This window comes from Mercenaria mercenaria, chromosome 10, assembly GCF_021730395.1.
Source record: "Mercenaria mercenaria strain notata chromosome 10, MADL_Memer_1, whole genome shotgun sequence".
Lineage (NCBI taxonomy): Eukaryota > Metazoa > Mollusca > Bivalvia > Venerida > Veneridae > Mercenaria > Mercenaria mercenaria.
This window is the reverse complement of record NC_069370.1, coordinates 35,299,731-35,321,824: the sequence shown is the minus strand read 5'-3', so window position 1 is coordinate 35,321,824 and position 22,094 is coordinate 35,299,731. Positions and strand designations below refer to the sequence as shown.

The 22,094-nt window shown below is 36.8% G+C and overlaps 1 protein-coding gene across 1 annotated transcript in view; it reads right to left on the bottom strand.

The window, feature by feature from the left end:
• Positions 1-22,094, bottom strand: part of LOC123559395 (centrosomal protein of 164 kDa-like) — a 67,246-nt gene that overhangs the window by 5,006 nt on the left and 40,146 nt on the right. Inside the window, exons 24-33 of the mRNA XM_053516865.1 lie at positions 19,908-20,101; positions 19,337-19,521; positions 18,265-18,403; positions 14,746-14,896; positions 14,197-14,371; positions 10,641-10,850; positions 9,825-9,966; positions 9,283-9,371; positions 8,898-8,973; positions 777-1,049 (exon numbers count right to left, since the gene is read on the bottom strand). Of these exons, the coding sequence (XP_053372840.1) occupies positions 777-1,049; positions 8,898-8,973; positions 9,283-9,371; positions 9,825-9,966; positions 10,641-10,850; positions 14,197-14,371; positions 14,746-14,896; positions 18,265-18,403; positions 19,337-19,521; positions 19,908-20,101 (1,634 nt within the window). The remainder of the gene's footprint in view (positions 1-776; positions 1,050-8,897; positions 8,974-9,282; positions 9,372-9,824; positions 9,967-10,640; positions 10,851-14,196; positions 14,372-14,745; positions 14,897-18,264; positions 18,404-19,336; positions 19,522-19,907; positions 20,102-22,094) is intronic.

Below are 22,094 nucleotides of genomic sequence, written 5' to 3'. Positions count from 1 at the left end.
TATGTGCTTCTGTAACCACTAACTGCTCATTATATGTACTTGTACTTCTGTAATTACTTTACAGCTCTTTATATGTGCTTCTGTAATTATTTTTACTGCTCATGATTTGTGCTTCTGTAATCACTTTTACTGCTCATTATATGCACTTCTGTAATTATTTTACAGCTCATTATGTGCTTCTGTAATTATTTTTACTGCTCATATATGTTTCTGTAATTATTTTTTTCACTGCTCAGTATATGTGCTTCTGTAACTATTTTTACTGCTCATTACATGTGCTTCTGTAACCATTTTTTTTGCTCGTTATATTTAGACAAACTCTACTCTGCTAATACGTAATCTAAAATCTAAAATACAATGTACACCTATTTCACCATACTCTATACTTAAGTTAGTCCAAACAAAAACAAACCAATGACTTTATATTACAAAACTACAAAAAGAACACATCTGCGGCAGTATCTCGTTTCAGTCTCGAAATAACCTGGATAACTACAGGCTCTTTTAACCTTTACCCTGTTAATTTCTAAAATGGACTGGACCATTATTTAATTTGGGCAGTACCACTTCTTATTCAAAGGGATGTTCACTGAAAACTTACTGACTGAATAGTGAACAGTGCTGACCATGATCAGCCTGCACTGGTCGCAAAGGCAAATCCGCTTGCCGCCGGCAGGCTAAAGGTTAAAAATGGCCATATTAGTGAGGTTGTGTAATTTTTAATGTAAAATAATACACTGTGTCAAGAAGAAATAATTTCTCATATTCAAGGATACATAGAGCCAGCATCAGAGCCTGGTGCTTTAGCATATGTTGGACCGACACTTGTAGTGCCAAAATGTGGCATCCCATAGCTTGTTGTTGCACCATATCCTGAGGTGCCAAAACTAAGATCATGTTGGAACTTCTTTAACCATTCTTTCTGTTCAGCCAATCTGTCGTCAGTACTAAAGCCTCTCAGTCTCTCATTGGTTGCTGGAGTGACATGGGGCGGAGTTACTGTTCCTGGGATATCATGTAAGCTTGATCTGAACTGTCTTAACTGCTCCCTGTAAAATATTTTGATTACCAAAACAATTATATCAGTTTTTATATCAAGAAGCAAACGTCATATAATATCATGCATAGTGTTAAGATTAGTTTATACTGGTACATAATTTATATAGCTTTTTTGCCATGAAAACTTTAAACTGATCTGAATCACTCTTGCATCTACTTTCTTGGAAAAACCAGTATTTATTTTAATGAAAAAGTACCCAGTGACCCGAGTGGGTTATGAACAAGCTTTATAAATTTCAACTATATTATTATCGAAGAGCAATGCCAACTGTAAACACTGAAGTACAGTTGAGCTCACCTTTGCGGCCACCCATATTAAGCAGTCACCAGCCTTAAGAAGCCAGTCGAGAAACTTCCCAAAATGATTTTTTGTTCTGATTTCAATATCTGAAGAAGTCACCAGCCTTAAGCAGCCAGTCGAGAAACTTCCCAAAATAATTTTTTGTTCTGATTTCAATGTCTGAAGAAGTCAACAGCCTTAAGCAGCCAGCCGAGAAACTTCCCAAAATGATTTTTTGTTCTGATTTCAATGTCTGAAGAAGTCACCAGCCTTAAGCAGCCAGTCGAGAAACTTCCCAAAATGATTTTTTGTTCTGATTTCAATGTCTGAAGAAGTCACCAGCCTTAAGCAGCCAGACTGTGTTGCACTTCTAACTGGCTGTTTAATGCAGGTTTAACTGTAATGCCTTGACACATTTCATGTGAAATAATTGTTTTTCCTATTCTCATATATTTATGTTTCTTACAGAATTTATTTCAATTCACATTCACCTCAAAACAGAACAATAAATATCTTGGTTTCTTGTTAATATCCTTTATTTTTTGTTCTGTATTCATCCTTATTTCCCGATATAATTTTTTCATGGTAATTGTTCAAATCAAGAATATGTGATGAAAATATAAAAATCAGTACATTTAATTTCAGCTTAATTGCTTTAACATACTTTGAACACCTGAGTTACTCTCACAAATTAATAGACAAACCCTATATTATCACCTTAATTGGTTTCGCATGTTTTTTTTTCTTCAAATTTTGTTTTATTCATTCGGCCATCTCAAATTACTTTATATAACTAGAGAAATCACTAAAAGTGATAAATATCCCCCAACAGCAGCATTTTTTAGATGAAACAAAACATTTTGATTAATTCCAATGGGGTTCAGCCCAATAAATATTTGTTTGTGGGGACTCTGGTTATAATGAACAAAGAATAATTTACTGGATTGTTGCCATTCTAATTGACAGATATAATCTATACTTGTACAAAATGTCCTTTATGTTAAAAGAAACATGAAAAGACCTTGGAAGAGACCCAGGTGTATGCCTCATATAAGCTGATAATAAACAAGAAAAAAAAACAACAACACGTGTAGCGTTTGTTCATAGATAATTATTAACTTCCAACGTTTCGGCGTTAAGCCTTCATCAGGGAAGAATAACAATCTTTTTTTTTCTTTTTTTTGTTTCATATAAGCTGAAAAAAATGTAATTCTGGTAAATGTCACACAGCTCCTGATAAATTGATACAAGGAATATTGCCATAACATGGGGGGGGGGGGGGGGGGGACATACAAAAAATTTTTTAGCCAACATCTCTTTTATTATATAAGCAAGTGGCACTACTTTAATGCACTTTTTTGTTTTTTGCTTACCAAAAAGATACTGACTGAATGGCGAACAGTGCAGACCATGATCAGACTGCACGGATGTATCTTAAACCTGTTTTCTTCTCTTCCAGGTAAAAATTAGAATTATAATAATAATCTAAAATATGCGGCTAATTTAACCTTTAGCCTGCTGGCGGCAAGTGATCATGGTCTGCACTGTTCAGTCAGTAAATGTTCAGTGAACGCCCCTTCATATAATAAATGGTACTGCCCAAATTGAATGATAGACCAGTTCATTTTAGAAATTTAGAAGGCTAAAGGTTAATATCAAGATCTAAAATATAATGTCTTTGTTTTTTTTGTTTTTTTGTGTTCAGAGTCACATCACGTAACTTAAGGTCATATGGCAACTTTTCCAGGTTTTCTAATGGTGGAGAAAAAAAAACAGGTGGCACCCTAAGCATTGTTTCAGGTCTTGGTGTACACTTGGCTAGAACAACAAACTTTCTAAAAGTCAACTGGATGGCTTCCTCACATGTAAAATTTTACACCCCAAATGAACTTTCAAACCCGCATTGGGGAGGAGCAAGCGATTCGAAAACAGCTACCTTAATCACTGGGCGGTTGATGCCCGGCCCCCTCCTCCTCCAACCCCTTGAATTGCCAACAATGTATTGCCAACAATAAAGAGAGCTATTTCACACACGAAATGTATCTTTTTACATGATGGCAATCATACAAAGTCATATAAATTACAACACAATAAATACAATAAAACTGTGAATAAAATATCAAAAATACAACACTTGTGACAACTTTCACTGGATGTGTTCTTATAACAAAATGGTGAGTTATCAGCATCAGTGATATAGTTGAGAGTGTTCAGAGGCATAATTTAGACATTATCTTTCATGGCTTACCATTAATATTGCCAAAAAAAAAAAGCAATGCTTAAACTATAAGTAAATTATGCAATTTAAGTGTAAAAATATTCTTCCTCAGTGTCAGGTATGGATAAATATAAATTTTGTACAGTACAACCCTGCATTAAGACCAACCCAATATTAAGACCATCTCGTTAATACGACAACTTCTTAAAGAACAGAACTTTTCTTCTATTTTTCAATGGTTATTAAACCCCTTTAAAAAGACCACCCTGCTATTTGCTAATAACACCACTTGTTTCAATCCCAGCTGATCCTATAACTACATTAAAAAAGACCATTTTTTGGCCTTTTCAACTCTTCTTGTACATCCAGTTTGTGGTTAATGGGTGAAATTTAACCATGTGCCTTGTAAAACAGTGACATAATTATGTTAAACAAAAAGTTTCTATTAGAGTTATGACGTGATGAATGAATTTCTTAATGAATTTCTTTTCCAAATTGCACAAAATGAAGAAAAAAAAGGCAAAATTAAGAGATGAGCCGCACCATGAGAAAACCAACATAGTGCATTTGCGACCAGCATGGATCCAGACCCGCCTGCGCATCCGCGCAGTCTGGTCAGGATCCAAACTGTTCGCTAACGGTTTCTTTAATTATATTAGGCTTAGAAAGAGAACAGCATGGATCCTGACCAGACTGCGTGGATGCGCAGGCTGGTCTGGATCCATGCTGGTTGCAAACGCACTATGTTGGTTATTTCATGGCGCGGCTCAGATTAACATTCATATAAAATATATTACAGCTCACCTTAGTGTTAACAAATCTTTCAGGCTTGGATAGATTGTAAAAATCCTTAAGCATGATCAAAGATAAAAAGATAATTTATTAAAGAAAAATAAAGAACCAAATTTGCTGAAAAACGTGTCATTAAAATGCATGACACAATTTGCTATTTTCCTGTCTAACAAGAGCTGTCCGTAAGACAGCCAAGCTCAACTATTCGAAATATTGTCCCAGAAGCAGGAAAATATTACCCAACAAGAGTGCCAGAATGTCACAATATACGCCCGTCACAGCAAATTTCTTTACTCTAGCACCTGTATTTCCAAATGGAATTTTAATTTTGTGGTTGTTTAGTAATCATTGTAAGTCTTTTGTTTTTCTATGTCCACAAAAAAAATCTTACCAGGTAGAGATACCTTAAAATACACCTGAAATTTGAAAGTAACATCTATGTTGTACCACAGAAAAGTGGTCTTGTTTTTTCCCTACGGTAAATTATAAAAAAGTTACTATATAAGTTATTTATAGTAACAACTAAGGGAAGGTAATCTTAAAAAAAAAAAAAAAATAAAATAAAAAAAAAAGTTGTAAGTCCACACAAAACTCTTTACCAGGTAGAGATTGGTCAAAATACACCTCATAATTGGATGTAGCATGCATGTTGTACTACAGAAAAGTGGTCTCGATTTTTCCCTACGACTAGTAATGAAAAAGTTACAATATAAGCTATTTATAGTAACAACAAAGGGAAGTAATTCTAAAGAAGAGAACTGTGCATGACACTTCGTCTCATGATGGTGTATAATTGTGCCAAGTTACATCAAAATCCCTCTATGCATGAAGAAGAAATGCTTCGGACAGTCATTCTTGTATCTGACCTTTGGCCTCTAAGTGTGACCTTGACCTTAGACCTAGGGACCTGGTTCTTGCGCATGACACTCCGTCTTGTTGTGGTGAACATTTGTGCCAAGTTATATCAAAATCCCTCCATGCATGAAGAAGAAATGCTCCGGACAAAGTTTTCATTCTTGTATCCTTTGACCTCTAAGTGTGACCTTGACCTTAGACCTAGGGACCTGGTTCTTGCGCATGACACTCCGTCTCATGATGATGAACAATTGTGCCAACTTTCATCAAAATCCCTCTATGCATGAAGAAGATATGCTCCGGACAAAGTTTTCATTCTTGTATCCTTTGACCTCTAAGTGTGACCTTGACCTTAGACCTAGGGACCTGGTTCTTGCGCATGACACTCCGACTCATGATGATAATTAATTGTGCCAACTTTCATCAAAATCCCTCTATGCATGAAGAAGATATGCTCCGGACAAAGTCATACTTGAATTTGACCTTTGACCTCTAAGTGTGACCTTGACCTTAGACCTAGGGACCTGGTTCTTGCGCATGACACTCCGTCTCATGATGGTGAACAACTGTGCCAAGTTTCATCAAAATCCCTCCATGCATGTAGAAGATATGCTCCGGACAAAGTCTGTGGACGCCGCCCGCCCGCCCGCCCATCTGCCCATCCCGCCAGGGGCGTTCCCATAATACGTCCCGTTTTTCAAACGGGCGTATAAAAGGTTAAATATCAAAAGAGTTTTAAGTTCAAAAGGGGGAATAATTTGACCAAAATGCATATCAGTTATGGGACTTGCTGCTATCAACTAGTTTTATAACCCCGAAGGCACATGTGAAGTTTCAATTCAATATCTGCATTAGTTTTGGAGATAGAAACTTGCATGTAAAACTTTAACCAGAATTTTCAAAGTCCAAAAGGGGGCATAATTTGCCCAAAATACATGCCAGAGTTATGGGACTTGATCCAGTGAGGTTAGTAATTCATCTAGAAAAAGAAAAAATAAGTTTCAAATCTATATGCCTTTTAGTAATAGCTGTATGTACTTGCACGCAAAACTTTAACCAGAATTTTCTAAGTCCAAAAGGGGGCATAATTTGGCCAAAATGAAGGTCCAGAGTTTTTGGGACTTGCTTTCCATCAACTAGTTTTATATAACCTCGAAGACAAAATGTGAAGTTTTTCAAATCAATATTTGCATTAGTTTTGGAGATAGTAACCTGCATGTAAAACTTTAACCAAAATTTTCTAAGTCTAAAAGGGGGCATAATTTGCTCAAAATACATGTCAGAGTTATGGGTCTTGGCCCAGTGAGGTTGGTAATTGATCTAGAAAAAGAAAAAATAAGTTTAAAATCTATATGCCTTTTAGAAATAGCTGTATGTACTTGCACGCATAACTTTAACCAGAAGTTTCTAAGTCCAAAAGGGGGCATAATTTGGCCAAAATGAAAGTCAGAGTTTTGGGACTTGCTGCTATCAACTAGTTTTATAACCCCGAAGACACATGTGAAGTTTCAAATCAATATCTGCATTAGTTTTGGAGATAGTTACTTGCATGTTAACTTTAACCAAAATTTTCTAAGTCCAAAAGGGGGCATAATTTGCTAAAAATACATGTCAGAGTTATGGGACTTGACCCAGAGAGGTTGGTAATTGACCTAGAAAAAGAAAAAAATAAGTTTCAAAGCTATATGCCTTTAACTGATGGCTGTATGTACTTGCATGCAAAAACTTAACCAAGGTGTGACGCCGACGCCGACGCCAACGCCAACGCCAGGGTGAGTAGAACAGCTAGACTATTCTTCGAATAGTCGAGCTAAAAACTGAACATGTCCTTAAAAAGAACCCCTGATCTGAAAAAAAAAATTGCCATCTCAAAAATGCAATATTATTCTACAAATTTTTGTATTAAGATTAGTATAATTTCAACATGACCTAAGAAGATCTGTGATTTACTATGACAATAAAATTTTACAATTGGAACGTGATATCTTGAACTCGCTAATCTGAAAATTGCATCTATCTCAAAGACATTTTCAAGTCCCATCCCAAAAACAAACACACAAAATATCATTTTAAGTTGAATTTCTGTTATCTCAAAGTAAAACGCTTGATTCCTTGGAATTCGATATACTGAGTTTAAACTGTCTTATTGTATAACTTGCTTTCAAGCATTTAAGTATATCTGAATTTTTTTTTTTTGTATGGCAGAAATCCACAACAACTCCTTATTACTCACACAATGTGCAATTGTAATGTAAAACATACTGGCAAATGTACAGTAAAAGTGTTTATTAATACGAAAAAAACTTTTCAGTCTTTTCATACCATGAGGAAACATCTTTCGTACTACTTGACTGTCCTACATGAAAACTTCTGTGACGTCTGAAAGCCATATTAAACATGTCATTCAATTTTTAATGATAACAAGTGCTCTTCGTATAATTACATACACCCCAATGATGGCATGTAGGATGTTACTGACTTTGTTTCTTTCAGTCTAAAGTATGTTATGTCTTTGACCTTTGACCCCTAAAACAACAAGGGTCATCTACAGTAACTAAGGGTCATCTACTAGCCACAAAAAAACTTAAGAAAATGGAATGTTGGCCCAAGTGTTCTGCAGCTAACCTTTTTCTTATCAAGATCATTATGACCTTGTCAAGGTCATTGTGACCTTAAATTCTTGACCATCAAAATAACAGGGGTCATCTACTAACCACAGAAAAACATGCCACTAAGTTGGATTGCTCTTGGACCCTTTTTAGTGTCAAGGTCATTGTGACCTTGAATTCTTGACCCAATAAACAACAAGAGTTATCTACTACCCATAGATAAGCTATAAATCCTGAACCCTTGTTAGTGTCAAGGTCATTGTGACCTTGAATTCTTGACCCAATAAACAACAAGAGTTATCTACTACCCATAGATAAGCTATAAATCCTGAACCCTTGTTAGTGTCAAGGTCATTGTGACCTTGAATTCTTGACCCAATAAACAACAAGAGTTATCTACTACCCATAGATAAGCTATAAATCCTGAACCCTTGTTAGTGTCAAGGTCATTGTGACCTTGAATTCTTGACCCAATAAACAACAAGAGTTATCTACTACCCATAGATAAGCTATAAATCCTGAACCCTTGTTAGTGTCAAGGTCACTGTGACCTTGAATTCTTGACCCAATAAACAACAAGAGTTATCTACTACCCATAGATAAGCTATAAATCCTGAACCCTTGTTAGTGTCAAGGTCACTGTGACCTTGCATTCTTGACTCTAAAAACAACAATGATCCTCTACTGGCAAGTAATAGTCTGATGGCAGTAGCATTTTATTTTTCATCTCAATGTCACTGCGACCTTGACCTACTAACACCAAAAACAACTGTTCAAAGCCAATGCAGTCTCCATTTATTAACAGGAAAATATTTAGCCATCAGGTCACCAGCTGAATATACTGTAAAATCATTAAAATTCGTGGGCATGAAATTTCGTGGTTTTGGTCGAAACGGCAATTTCATGGGGATATGAATTTGTGGATTTCAACTTTGAACATAAAATGAATGAGAATTTTACTTGTTCGTTGGGATTAAATTTTGTGGATTGAGTCAACCACAAAATCCATGAAAATTAGTCCCCCACGAATATTAATGATTTCACAGTACATTAATACAGACTTGAAGCTATTGTCAATAAATACCTGATAGGTGTATGTCCAAATGTGACAGAAGCTGATGGCACGTAACCTGTGGCACTTGTGAGCGGGGGACGGCGATCTGTAAAATATCAAACAGTGGCATACTAAACCTTTCAAAGTGCATGCCTCTAGATGTAATATATACAAAATCGAAATTTTCATAACAGATTTTTCAACATCTAAAAATTTTTGAAAATTAAAAATTCAGTATTATCAAGATTGAAGTTATTAAGTACCACAAAATTCTTGTTACACAGAATTTATAGACAATTACAAAAGCATATACTAACAGTAAGAAGATAATTTACTAATAAACAGTCCATATCAAATCACTGTGCATGATGGCATAAGATTGAAATTCAAAAGCTTCAAATAAAATGAAATGTACCTCCGAAATATTTTCTCCATTTTCTTTCAAGAGATTGTTCTGCATTTAAAACTAGACTTGCATAGTCCACTTTATGTTGAGGATTGTATCTGCAAACATTAAAAAGACATGTATTTATGACATGAGATTAGTTATGATTCCAGAATAAAACAGAACTTTTTTCGATCATGACATTTGGAAGCAAAACAAGAGGGCCATGAGGCCCTCTAATTCTGTGAACTGAGAACATAGACAAGAAAACTTTGTGAAGATCTAGTCACTTATGTGATTTCTATAGTGCTAAACATGATTATTTATGATTTGACCAAGTGACTTTGTTTTTACACAAATGTGACTCAGTTTTAAAATTGCAGTAAATTTCATAAAGACAAATAAAATTTGAAATTTCGAATCAGTTTTGTTAACAAGAGAGCCATGAAGGTCCTGGGTCTCTCACCTGACCTTGACCATGAACACTACAAAACAGGTTTCCTGAAAAACCACTTCAAAAAATAAAAGGAGCGAGCTGGGTGTGCAAACAAAATAAGGTAACTAATACTTACAGGTATGGGTTGGACCCATGCACAGGTCCTGCTGCACTTGTTGGTTGCCAGGCTTGCACTGGCAGGGTGCTTCCAGGTGTACTGCTACTAGGCATGGGAGAGGCTGGAGCATAAACTGGGATGTAAGTCGAGGGCGTATGACCTGTAACAAAAATCCCTATAAAATTTCCCCATAAAAAACAAAAGAGGAGAAAAAATATATTTAGGTTACAATTTACTTGAGCTAAACTGTGTGCAAAAAAGGTCTCCACAGTCTGTCAAAACAAATTTGAACCTCAAAATAGTATATTCCATTGTGACCTTTGACCTCTGTGTTGAGTATATGATACCAGTACATTATCTATTACCATTCATATCTTTGTAATATTGTGTATGTTTATATAATCAGAACAGTGCAATACCTACTAAGCTCAAAGGTATGCTCTATAATAGAAATATGGTAAAACAGAATATCAAAATCAAGCATCGCTATTACATGTATATATGTAGGAGGCTGCAGAATTCTGAATATAAAATTATGGTGGAATCTGATTAAATTTGCAACATGACCAACAAAACTGCTGAGCAAGAACAAAACCAAAACTTTACTGATATTTAAATCAACTGCAGTAATAACTCAGTATCTTGAAATCCAACGGATCGAGATAACCAAAACTCGATTTAAGATGATATTTCATGCACATATTTTCAGGATGGGACTTCGAAATGCCTTCAAGATAGCCAGAATTTTAATATAAGCGAGTTCGAGATATGGAGTTTCAACTGTATTTTGATTTAGGAACACTTTCCTTTATTCTATTAATTCATAGCAGCTACCTGGGGTATTGGATCCTGGAACAGGAGTACTCGAGGCACTATGCTGTGAACCTATATTCTGTATAACCTTAGACAGTTCCATATTGATTTTGACGAGTGACTTTGCCAGTGGGTCACTGTTATCCAATGCCCCTCTGTCACCCAGCATAGGACCAGTGGACTGTGCAGACATCATTGCTGGTTGTGAGGGATCTACCTGTTTGTGTAATGCTGAAATACAAAGCAGTAAGGCAGATGTATATATTCTTACAAATTAATCAAAAATCAGAAGGTTAGGGTAGATTTCTAGGGTGCATAGAATGCAGCAAACACAGTCAGAGCCATACATTGTACAGAAGTCCCTAAGCAAATAGACATTGCAAAAGGAAGTTTTAAAGGGGTTTTAAGGGATCCCTACAGGGCTCACGCTGTCAGTTGCCATTATCGCCATTTGCGATTATTTTATTTAAATGGCGCATATTTTTTCATTTTGGCGACTTGAACTGGCGATTATTTTATTTGATAGTTGCATAAATAATTATGCCACCCGCGGTCAGCTAGTGTGGAAAAATCGATAAAGCGGACTGTTTATTGCCTCGTGTATTCCAAACACGTGTCAACTATGCCGACAACGTTGCCTAAGGCGGTAGAATGCAGACGACAATTAAACAAATTATAACCGGAATGCAATCTTACTAACCCAGTTTTTAAGTCACATTGCATTGGCAGGCTACTTTTTGAGAACATTTGCAAACACCAACGCAAATTTTCTTCAACTCAATAGTCGGCAGACGACACTTAAAGCAATTTGTATCGGCATTTTTTTATATTGATATGCAATTGTTTTAAGTGAGAAAATCTCAAAGTTTTTTGAAAAAAAGAACGCGAATGTACATGTTGAAATATTACAGGCCAGATATTTTTTACCAAGATAAAATAAATGTCTGTTTTGCAAATTAAACCCAGAAATAATCGGAAAACTCAGTCTTGTTTCTATTTTTAGCAACATGGCCGATACGGGCAAACTAAAAAAAATCAACAAATAAATTTGCCTGCATACTGTCATTAGCGTAAGTAGAAACGTTCTTAGACACTTAAAAATATTATTTATTGAAAAAAGCCTTGGAAACACGTTGACAAAAAGCTGTAATTAAATAGTGTGCCAAATATCACGTATTTTCGCGACCCGATTGTTTTGTACTTTTGGGGCAATTTAAGTGCAGTTGTGGTCAAAAGAATCATGGAAACACTTTTAATATATAAAAAGAAAATGTTATACAATATGACTATACTCAAAACTTCCCTGTGTACAATGTTGCCCATAGTACCATGTGTGATGAATGTGTTAGAAGCTACATTTCCCATCAATCATGTCAACAGTGTCAATCATCAGCTGCCTTATGCAAGCATAATATATGTCATAAAGCATTGAAACAGATCATATCATCGATAAGTATATGTTAGGCGAGCTGCCAATATGAGATTAAAATTTCTGAATCCCATATTCCACACCCTGTGGCTAACAAACTCTGTCAAGCAACCAAAACCAAAACTTTGCTGATTTTAATATCAAACTACATCAAGTCGAACTATTGTATTGAATTCAATTGGTATCAGATCCAAAATTGTATTAGATTTTTCAGAGCCATTTCGAGCTGGACTCTGAATGTTTCAGACTGCGTTTTGAGTAGCAGTGAATATGAGTTTCTAACTGTTTTTGATTGGAGAATTTTCTATATTGTATTAGATATGACTAACTGGTGATGTAGGATCTGGTACAGACGTGTTGATGAGGCTTATGTTATCTAGATTGTGATATGAGGGCATATGATTATCTAGACGGTTGATTGAGGGATCATGTTATCAACATTATGCCTTGTACCAGTAGGACAGTATGTCAGACTCATTGCTGATGTGAAGGATACTACCTGTTGAGACTGTGTTGAATGAAAACAGAGGATATGTATATCTAAAACTGTTATAAATGAAGTAGGGTAGTTTTATCAAGACACACGCAGTCAAGAGGATACATGTAGATCCGAGACAGAAAGAATTGTTAAGGGATCTAATTTATCTAGACTGTGTTGATGTGAGGGATATATTATCTTGACGTGTTGATGTGAGGAATTATTAATGTGTACTTGTAAGACTATGATTATCTAGACTGTGTTGATGTGAGGTTGTATGTGGATGGAGATTGTATTAGACTGTTTGAGGTGAGCGATATGTTATCTAGACGTGTGATATGAGGGAATAGTTACCTAAAGACTTTTCTGACTGGTTTGGAGGATCATTATCCTGTGATAGGAAGTTATCTAGACTGTTTTTGACTGAGGCATGTACACTTCATGTACAGTCAAAGTTTGAGTTGTGGTGGATTGTATGATGTGTTATAAAGGTGACGCAGTCCGATCAGAATCACTATCGGTACGAAAGAAAGGTAATTTTTCAACTCTAGACTATTCATGAAGGTGATAAATTACCTGCCCGCTGCATGGACAGATACATTGAACATTGACGCACTACAAATTGCATATTATGGGACTTGATATGTATATAGAATGTGTAGTGGTATTACAGTAGTGTTAAATAAAGAAAAGTCCATAACTATTCAAAAATTTTCTAAAAGGAATGTAGAACATGCACCATGACACAACTAGAGGTTGAGTACTGGATCACTTGTGCTAATTTCACTTAATTGTGTCAAGGGGATTGGAAGTATGTGTGGTCAAATGTGTCTCATGTAATATATTGTACTGAAAAAAATAAAAACAATTTCTAGTCCCAAATAATCTGGCAATTTTTTATTTCTGAAAGAAATTAATCTGCCCATGCTCAACTACGGTGCTTATTGGACTGATACTATGTGTGAAGTTTCATTACACAATGTGTCAAGAGGGATGAGAGAAGTGGTTTCAACTAAATTGTGTCATGTTATATAGTATATTACACACAGTTGATCACAATCCCAAACTCGCAAATTTTTTCTAAAAGAACCTAACATGCCCCATGCACAACTACTGTTTGTACTGATCACTTGTGTGAAGTTTCATTAATTTGTGTCAAGGGGATGAGGAGAGATGGTGCACACAAGATTGTGTCTATGTATATAGTATGGTAACAAAAAAAACAAAGTCCCATAACTCTGCAAATTTTTTTTCTAAAAGAACCTAACATGCCCCATGCACAACTACTGTTGGTACTGATCACTTGTGTGAAGTTTCATTAAATTCTGTCAAGGGGATAAGGAGAGATGGTGCGCACAAGATTGCGTCTACGGACAGACGGACAGACAGACAGACAGACGGACAGACAGACAGACAACCTGAAACCAGTATACCCCCCTTTACAACTTTGTTGTCGGGGGGTACAAAAATGGCTGGACAGGTATTCCTGTATTTAACGGCCACACATGTGAGAGCAAGGAAGGGGTATATATCTGAAAGTGGACCTTATCCACAGCTTAAAATATAAATGTTTAAATATGACTATTACAGCCAGCTGGTTTCTGTTCACAGACATACTTTCACACAAATTCCACTGTTACAGTAGTCTTATAAATGTCGTCAACATGAACCAATACTTACATCATTAGAGGCCCTGGACTTGAGTTTGTGTAGATATTTCTCCTTCTCTTTGAGAAGCCGGTTCCCAGCATTCATCTGTACAGTCATACGGTCCAGTTCCATGGCCTCCTTCTCCAGGCTCTGTTTAACATCATCAAGTACATGCGCACTCTCTGGTGACAACGTCTACAAAGTAAATCAAGTGAAAGATAAATCCATCAATTATTCATATACAAGTATATCATTCAACACTCCACAAAACAGTCTTTCTATCATTCTAATATCAAAAGAACCCCAAAAAATAATTCACAAATATGTGCACAAGGGTATCCTAGATTCCTTTACAAAGAAACATGTGTAGAGAAGTGTAAGTATTTTCAAATGTTCTAACCACTAAAAGCACAATGTGAATACTGAAAACATATTTTACCTTTTGTACAACAACTGACCTAGTCTCATACTGCCAACCTTCAATTAAAGAGTTTTGCTTTGCTCAAAAGAGAACCAGTCAGAGCCAGGAAACTTTAGACTATTTCTAGGACCGTTCAAATTGATCTTACCCCTTGTTTCTGTTTGAGTATATCTCTCACAAGTTCCTGTTTAGCGGCCTGTAATGCTGCTTGACGACGTTTAAGTGACTGACGCTGTTTTCGTAGAAACTCTTTGGATGCAGAAATAGCATTGCTCTCCTTCGATACATGTTCCTTCAAACTGAAATAACATTCATACACCTCTACATGTTTAAACAGAGACGAGTACTTCAATTTCAAACTAGAAATTGTTTTGTACAAAAGCGACATAGTTCTCCCATTGCAAAGCCTTCATAGGAAATACTAAGATTGGGGTCACTGTCGAAAGTCAAAGAGACTTTTTTGATGGTTGCTTGCAAAGGATCATTACTTAGCAATGTCTCATCCGCTAATAGTTTAACACTCTTGGCTGATGGTCTAAGTCCTTTCGTGGCTTTCTGTGGACCTTGTGTGATCAATTAATGATCACAAAACAGTAAACGTCCAATAATTAGTCAAGGGCATCCAATTATCCTACAATTAGCCATTCTTAATCCACCAAATTCCATCAATTTAAGATTTCAATCATTTACGGCAAGTTGTTATCAACGTTGCATTCAAAAATGATTTATTAACAAGTTCAAGAAGAACAGGTCACTGTGACTAGACCTTATTATAGACTGACTCACAAAATCAATATGGGGATCAACTACTCTCAATGGTCACATCATCTAGAAAGTTTCAAATCTCTGGGTTATATGTTTCCCAATTATTGATCGTAATGTTATCAGTAACGCCTTCTGTTACCTGACCTTTAACAGAAGTGACCTAACAAACAAAAGGGTGTTACAATTAACATCTGCAGAGAAATAATCTATAAGTTTCAACATTCTGGGTGGAGTGTTCTCAGTTATTAATTGGAAATGGTTTTCCATGTTCAGGCCCCTGTGGCCTTGACCTTTAACAGAGTGACCCTAAAATCGTTAGGGGTCATCTACTCTGCATGACCAATCATCCCATGAAGTTTCATCATTCTGAGTCAAGTGGTTCTCAAGTTACTGACCGGAAATGGTTTTCAATGGTCAGGCTCCTGTGACCTTGACCTTTCACAGAGTGATCCCAAAATCGTTAGGGGTCATCTACTCTGCATGACCAATCATCCTATTAAGTTTCAACATTCTGGGTCAAGTGTTTCTCAAGTTACTGACCGGAAATGGTTTTCAATGTTCAGGCCCCTGTGACCTTGACCTTTAATGGAGTGACCCCAAAATCGACAGGGGTCATCTACTTTGCATGTACAATCATCCTAAGAAGTTTCAACATTCTGGGTCAAGTGGTTCTCTAGTTATTGATCGGAAATGGTTTTCCATGTTCAGGCCCCTGTGACCTTGACCTTTGACAGAGTGACCCCAAAATCAATAGGGGTCATTTACTCTGCATGACCAATCATCCTATGAAGTTTCAACATTCTGGGTCAAGTGGTTCTCTAGTAACTGATCGGAAATGGTTTTCAATGTTCAGGCCCCTGTGACCTTGACCTTTGACAGAGTGACCCAAAAATCAATAGAGGTCATCTACTCTTCATGACCAATCATCCTATGAAGTTTCAACATTCTGGGTCAAGTGGTTCTCTAGTTATTGATCGGAAATGGTTTTCAATGTTCAGGCGCCTGTGACCTTGACCTTTGACAGAGTGACCCCAAAATCAATAGGGGTCATCTACTCTTCATGACCAATCATCCTATGAAGTTTCAACATTCTGGGTCAAGTGGTTTTCTAGTTATTGATCGGAAGTGGTTTTCCATGTTCAGGCCCCTGTGACCTTGACCTTTAATGGAGTGACCCCAAAATCAATAGGGGTCATCTTCTCTTCATGACCAATCATCCTATGAAGTTTCAACATTCTGGGTCAAGTGGTTCTCTAGTTATTGATCGGAAATGGTTTTCAATTTTCAGGCCCCTGTGACCTTGACCTTTGACAGAGTGACCCCAAAATCAAAAGGGGTCATCTACTCTTCATGACCAATCATCCTATGAAGTTTCAACATTCTGGGTCAAGTGGTTCTCTAGTTATTGATCAGAAATGGTTTTCAATGTTCAGGCCCTGTGACCTTGACCTTTGACAGAGTGACCCCAAAATCAATAGGGGTCATCTACTCTTAATGACCAATCAGCCTATGAAGTTTCAACATTCTGGGTCAAGTGGTTCTCTAGTTATTGATCGGAAATGGTTTTCAATGTTCAGGCGCCTGTGACCTTGACCTTTGACAGAGTGACCCCAAAATCAATAGGGGTCATCTACTCTTCATGACCAATCATCCTATGAAGTTTCAACATTCTGGGTCAAGTGGTTCTCTAGTTATTGATCGGAAATGGTTTTCAATGTTCAGGCCCCTGTGACCTTGACCTTTGACGGAGTGACCCCAAAAACAATAGGGGTCGTCTACTCCAGCAGCCCTACAACCCTATGAAGTTTGAAGGTTCTAGGTCAAATGGTTCTCCAGTTATTGCTCGGAAATGAAGTGTGACGTACGGACGGACGGACGGAAGGACGGACGGACGGACGGACAGGGCAAAAACAATATGTCCCCTGGGGGAGACATAATTATAATATTGATGTATACATCAACTTTACAGTAAGTTTATTACAAGCCCTTCCTGAGAAATTCCTGAAGGCATTGGGGGGCACCCCTGTCCTACTTCAAACTTTTTTGAAGTGGTGCATTCTGGAAGCACAATTTAATATGAAAATTTTCTATCAGCTTTATTTAGTTTAGACTGTTTACTCTGAAATAAATAATTTTCGTGGGGACTGATTTTGCTGGATTTTGTGGTTGAGTCAATTCACAACCACTGATCACAATAACGAAGTAAAGTCCCAATAATTCTAGGTTCAAAGGCCAAACTCCACAAATTTATATCCCTACAAAATAGCCATTTTGGTTGAAACCACCAAATTCCATGTCCAGAATTATTAACTGATTAATTGATTTCACGGCAAATTTTAATCAAACTTTGCATTAAGACAATTCTTCTAACTTAACAAAGTATCCTACAAAGATTAAGCAGTATACTAGATATGAGCCATGCCATGAGAAAACCAACATAGTGGGTTTGCAACCAGCATGGATCCAGACCAGCCTGCGCATCCGAGCAGTCTGGTCAGGATCCATGCTGTTCGCTTGCAAAGCCTATTGCAATTACAGAAACCTTCAGCAAACAGCATGGATTCTGACCAGACTGCGTGGATGCACAGGCTGGTCTGGATCCATGCTGGTCGCAAACCCACTATGTTGGTTTTCTCATGGCGCGGCTCATATAACAGTAGCTACTACAAAATGAATAAAATAACTATGTTCTAAGTACACCATCTGGTCAGCAAAGTCTATACCTCTTTTTTTTTTACAGACCCAATATGACACCTTTCAATCTTTGTAAGTTTATACCAGATACAGCACATATTTCTTGCTTACACACACTAAACTTGAAGTAAATTGAACAAAAACTGGTCACGTTATCAAAGATTCCAACAAATTTCCTTCAAGAAGAAAATAATTATTTAAAGTTTACCCATATCTGTGGAGGGGCAGGTCGTTAGTGAGACTGTCATCATCTGAGAGTAAATCATTCCAGGCATTCTTCTCTGAGTATTCATCATCATCGGCCTTTGTTTTCTTCACTCTAACCTTTCTCTTTATTCGCTGCAGATCTGAAAAAATAAACAGAGCTATCACGAAAGGCAATTAACATCCCCAGATGCCACTGTAATACAAGGACAGTAAAATGTTATGATCATGATCTTTGATCTTCAAGTATGACCTTGACCTTCGACTCAATGACCTTGGTTGTGCACTCTGCATGTTGTCTTGATGTGGTAAACTATCAATGCCAGTTTTATAAAAATCCTCCCAGTGGTTAAGAAGACATGGAGTGGTCTCACATTTCAGCTATTTGGTCTTTGACCTCTTAAGTATAGCCTGGACCTTGAACCTAATGACCTGGGTTGTGCACTCTACATGTCGTCTGGAAGAAGTGAACAACTGATGCTAACTTTATGAAATACGTTTAGTGGTTTAGAAGATACGGAGTTGATATGAATTTAAGCTTTATGATCTTTGTCCTTGACCTTAGGCCTAGTGACTCAAGTTGTGCACTATGCGTGCAGAGCAAAACAAGTTTATAAGTGATGCCAATTTTATGAAAAGCTTCCTTGCTATTTACAAGATATGGAGCAGACATAAATTTCAGCTATTTGACCTTTGACCTCCAAGTGTAACCTTGACCTTGGACCTATCTTGTGATTGTGTCAATTCATAAAATAAATCTCCACCAGACAAATTCTCCTTCTTTCATCCTGATAAGTGGAAATCGACAAATTCATATCCCAAAACCATGAAATTCTATACCCACAAAATTAAACATTTTCACAGTATACTGTGAATCATTAATATTTGTTGGGGAGTAATTTTCATGGATTTCGTGGTTGAGTCAATCCACAAAATTTAAACCCAACGAACAAGTAAAATACCCATTCAGTTTATGTTCAAAAGTTGTAATCCACGAATTCACATCCCCACGAAATTGCCGTTTTGACCAAAACCACAAAATTTCATGCCCACGAAATTAAATGATTTCACAGTACCTCTGTGTGTATCCTCATCATCGCTGTGTATATCTACATGTCCATTCATCATATGTCTTCTATCGGCCTGGCTATGGCGCAATCTTTCCTCGGCAATTGTCTTCTCCTCCTCAACAGCATCGATCAATTTCTGCTGAACATTTCCCAATTCCTTGTCCTTCCTTGACAACTTATCACTCATTTCCCTACAATCCATTGGCAAGATTATGGTATATTACGTAATATTACAACATGCATTAGACTGATAAGTAAAACAATTAAATGATCTGAAAGAATTTTGCAGAGGGTCACTCAGTAAAAAATTTTGTAAAACTGGTTCAAAATCGACCAGCAGTTTCAGAGGAAACGATTTTAAAGAGTTTTCCTTTACGTTGCCATGGCAGCAAGAATTCTACACAGATGAAAAATATCTTAATGAATCTGAAAGGGTATAACCCAAGGACTATTCCTGTGAAGTCTGGCTGAAATTGGCTTGATGGTTTAGATGGTTTTTTAGAGAAATTATGGATGATAGACTGACAATGGATGTACATCAAATGATCATAAAAGCTCAATTGAGCTCAAATCTTACTTCAACTTTCTAGCATTTGTATCTCTGTTAAGCTTCATCTTCAGCAGTTCTGCTTCAATGTTTCGTCTCTCTGCTTTCACCTGTTCCAGGGCCTCGGTCTCCGCTTTAAGTTCATCATTCACTTGTTTGCGTTCTGATTTCATGCGCTCTATTTCGTTGGCACTGAGTTGTACAGTCCTGTTTGCAAAAGCCTCCTGTAAGGATATTACATTATGGAAAAAATTATCTTTCCTTTCAGCAAGTTTGAGGGCACAATCTGTACCACTTGTACGCATATTCCTTAATGCTTTACAGTAACTTTACAAGCTGTGAATTCATGACAAGAGATCACAGAGTGATCTTGGTACCCACCACTGAGCCATTTTTGAATGTTCCAAATTTCAAGACTAGATCAAGGTCAAAATCAAGGTCAACATTCATTTCGGTACACAAAACTGTGCATGTGGTCCATGCATGTGGTCCAAATTTGAAGCTGTAGCTTTAGGAATGTGAAAGTAAGTCATTAGATCAATTTCAAGGTCAAAGTTCATTTCTGTTCACAAAGCTATGCAGGTACTTCAAACTTGAAGGCTGTAGCTTGAGAAATGTGATAGTAGGTACTAGGTAAAAATTAAGGTAAAAAATCAATTCAGAACACAAAACTATGCATGTGGTCCAAATTTGAAGCCTGTAGCTTGAGAAATGTGAAAGTAGGTCACTAGGTCAAAATCAAGGTCAAATTTCATTTCGGAACACAAAACTATGCATGTGGTCCAAATTTGAAGTCTGTACCTTCAAAAATGTGAAAGTAGGTCACTAGGTCAATGTCAAGGTCAAAGTTTATTTCTGTACACAAACCTACAGTATGCATGTGGTCCAAATTTGAAGGCTGTAGCTACAGAAATGTGAAAGTAGGTCACTAGGTCAATCTCAAGGTCAACTTTCATTTCGGTACATAAAACTATACACATGATCCAAATTTGAAGGCTGTAGCTTGAGGAATGTGAAAGTAGGTCATTAGGTCAAAATCAAGGTCAAATTTCATTTTTAAACACAAAACTATACATGTGGTCCAAATTAAATGTGAAAGTAGGTCACTAGGTCAATGTCAAGGTCAAAGTTTATTTCTGTACACAAACCTATGCATGTGGTCCAAATTTGAAGGCTGTAGCTACAGAAATGTGAAAGTAGGTCACTAGGTCAAGATCAAGGTCAACTCATATCAAGGTTCATCTAGCCACTCAAAACTATACATAAGGTCCAAATTTGAATGTTGTAGGTTATGATAAGAAGATTTTTCAAGTTTTTCCCTTTACTAGTCTATATAACTAAACCATGTGACCCCCGGGGCAGGGCCATATTTGACCCTAGGGAAATAATTTGGACAATCTTGGTAGAGGACTGCTAGATGATGCTACACACCAAATATCAAAGTCCTAGGCCCTGTGGTTTTGGACAAGAAGATTTTCAAAGTTTTTCCCTATATAAATCTATGTAAATTATAAATATAAACAAAGGGCATAACTCACTCAACAATTGTTGAACCAGTCTGATTTTCAGGGGGACACAACTAGAATACCAATACATCATTCTGACAAAGTTTGGTCAAAATCCCCCTAGTAGTTTCTGAGGAGATGCGCTAATGAGAAATTGTTAACGGAAGTCAGAAGGACAACGGACCACGGACGCAGAGTGATTTGAATAGCCCACCATCTGATGATGGTGGGCTAATAATAGAGATTACGATGTCATATACATACAGGGATATATATGTACAGGATTTCATTTTCTGTTTCAGCAAGTGTCTGTGCATGTGTGTGCGGTCATGCATGTATGTCTGGGTTTAACATTTTTTTCAACAATTTTTCAAACATATAAACGATGGGGTCTGCTTGTAGCAGTGAGCACAATACCAAACTTTATAGTGCTACCTCAACTGAATATCACACAGCAGACCCAACCCAATACCTGTTAATACCCAACCCAAACAACTTATACTGACACTGGGCTGACCAGTCCTAGCACTATCCTCTTTATGCTGAGTGCTAATTAAGGATGCTATTAATATCACTTTTTTATGTCTTTGGTATACACAATCAATTTATACATATAATCAGTTAAAATATATTTGATAAAAATTTTCTACATCTGAAGTAAATGTCTGAAGATAAAATATGTTTATATAATAGAGAAAAATGAGCATGAAAC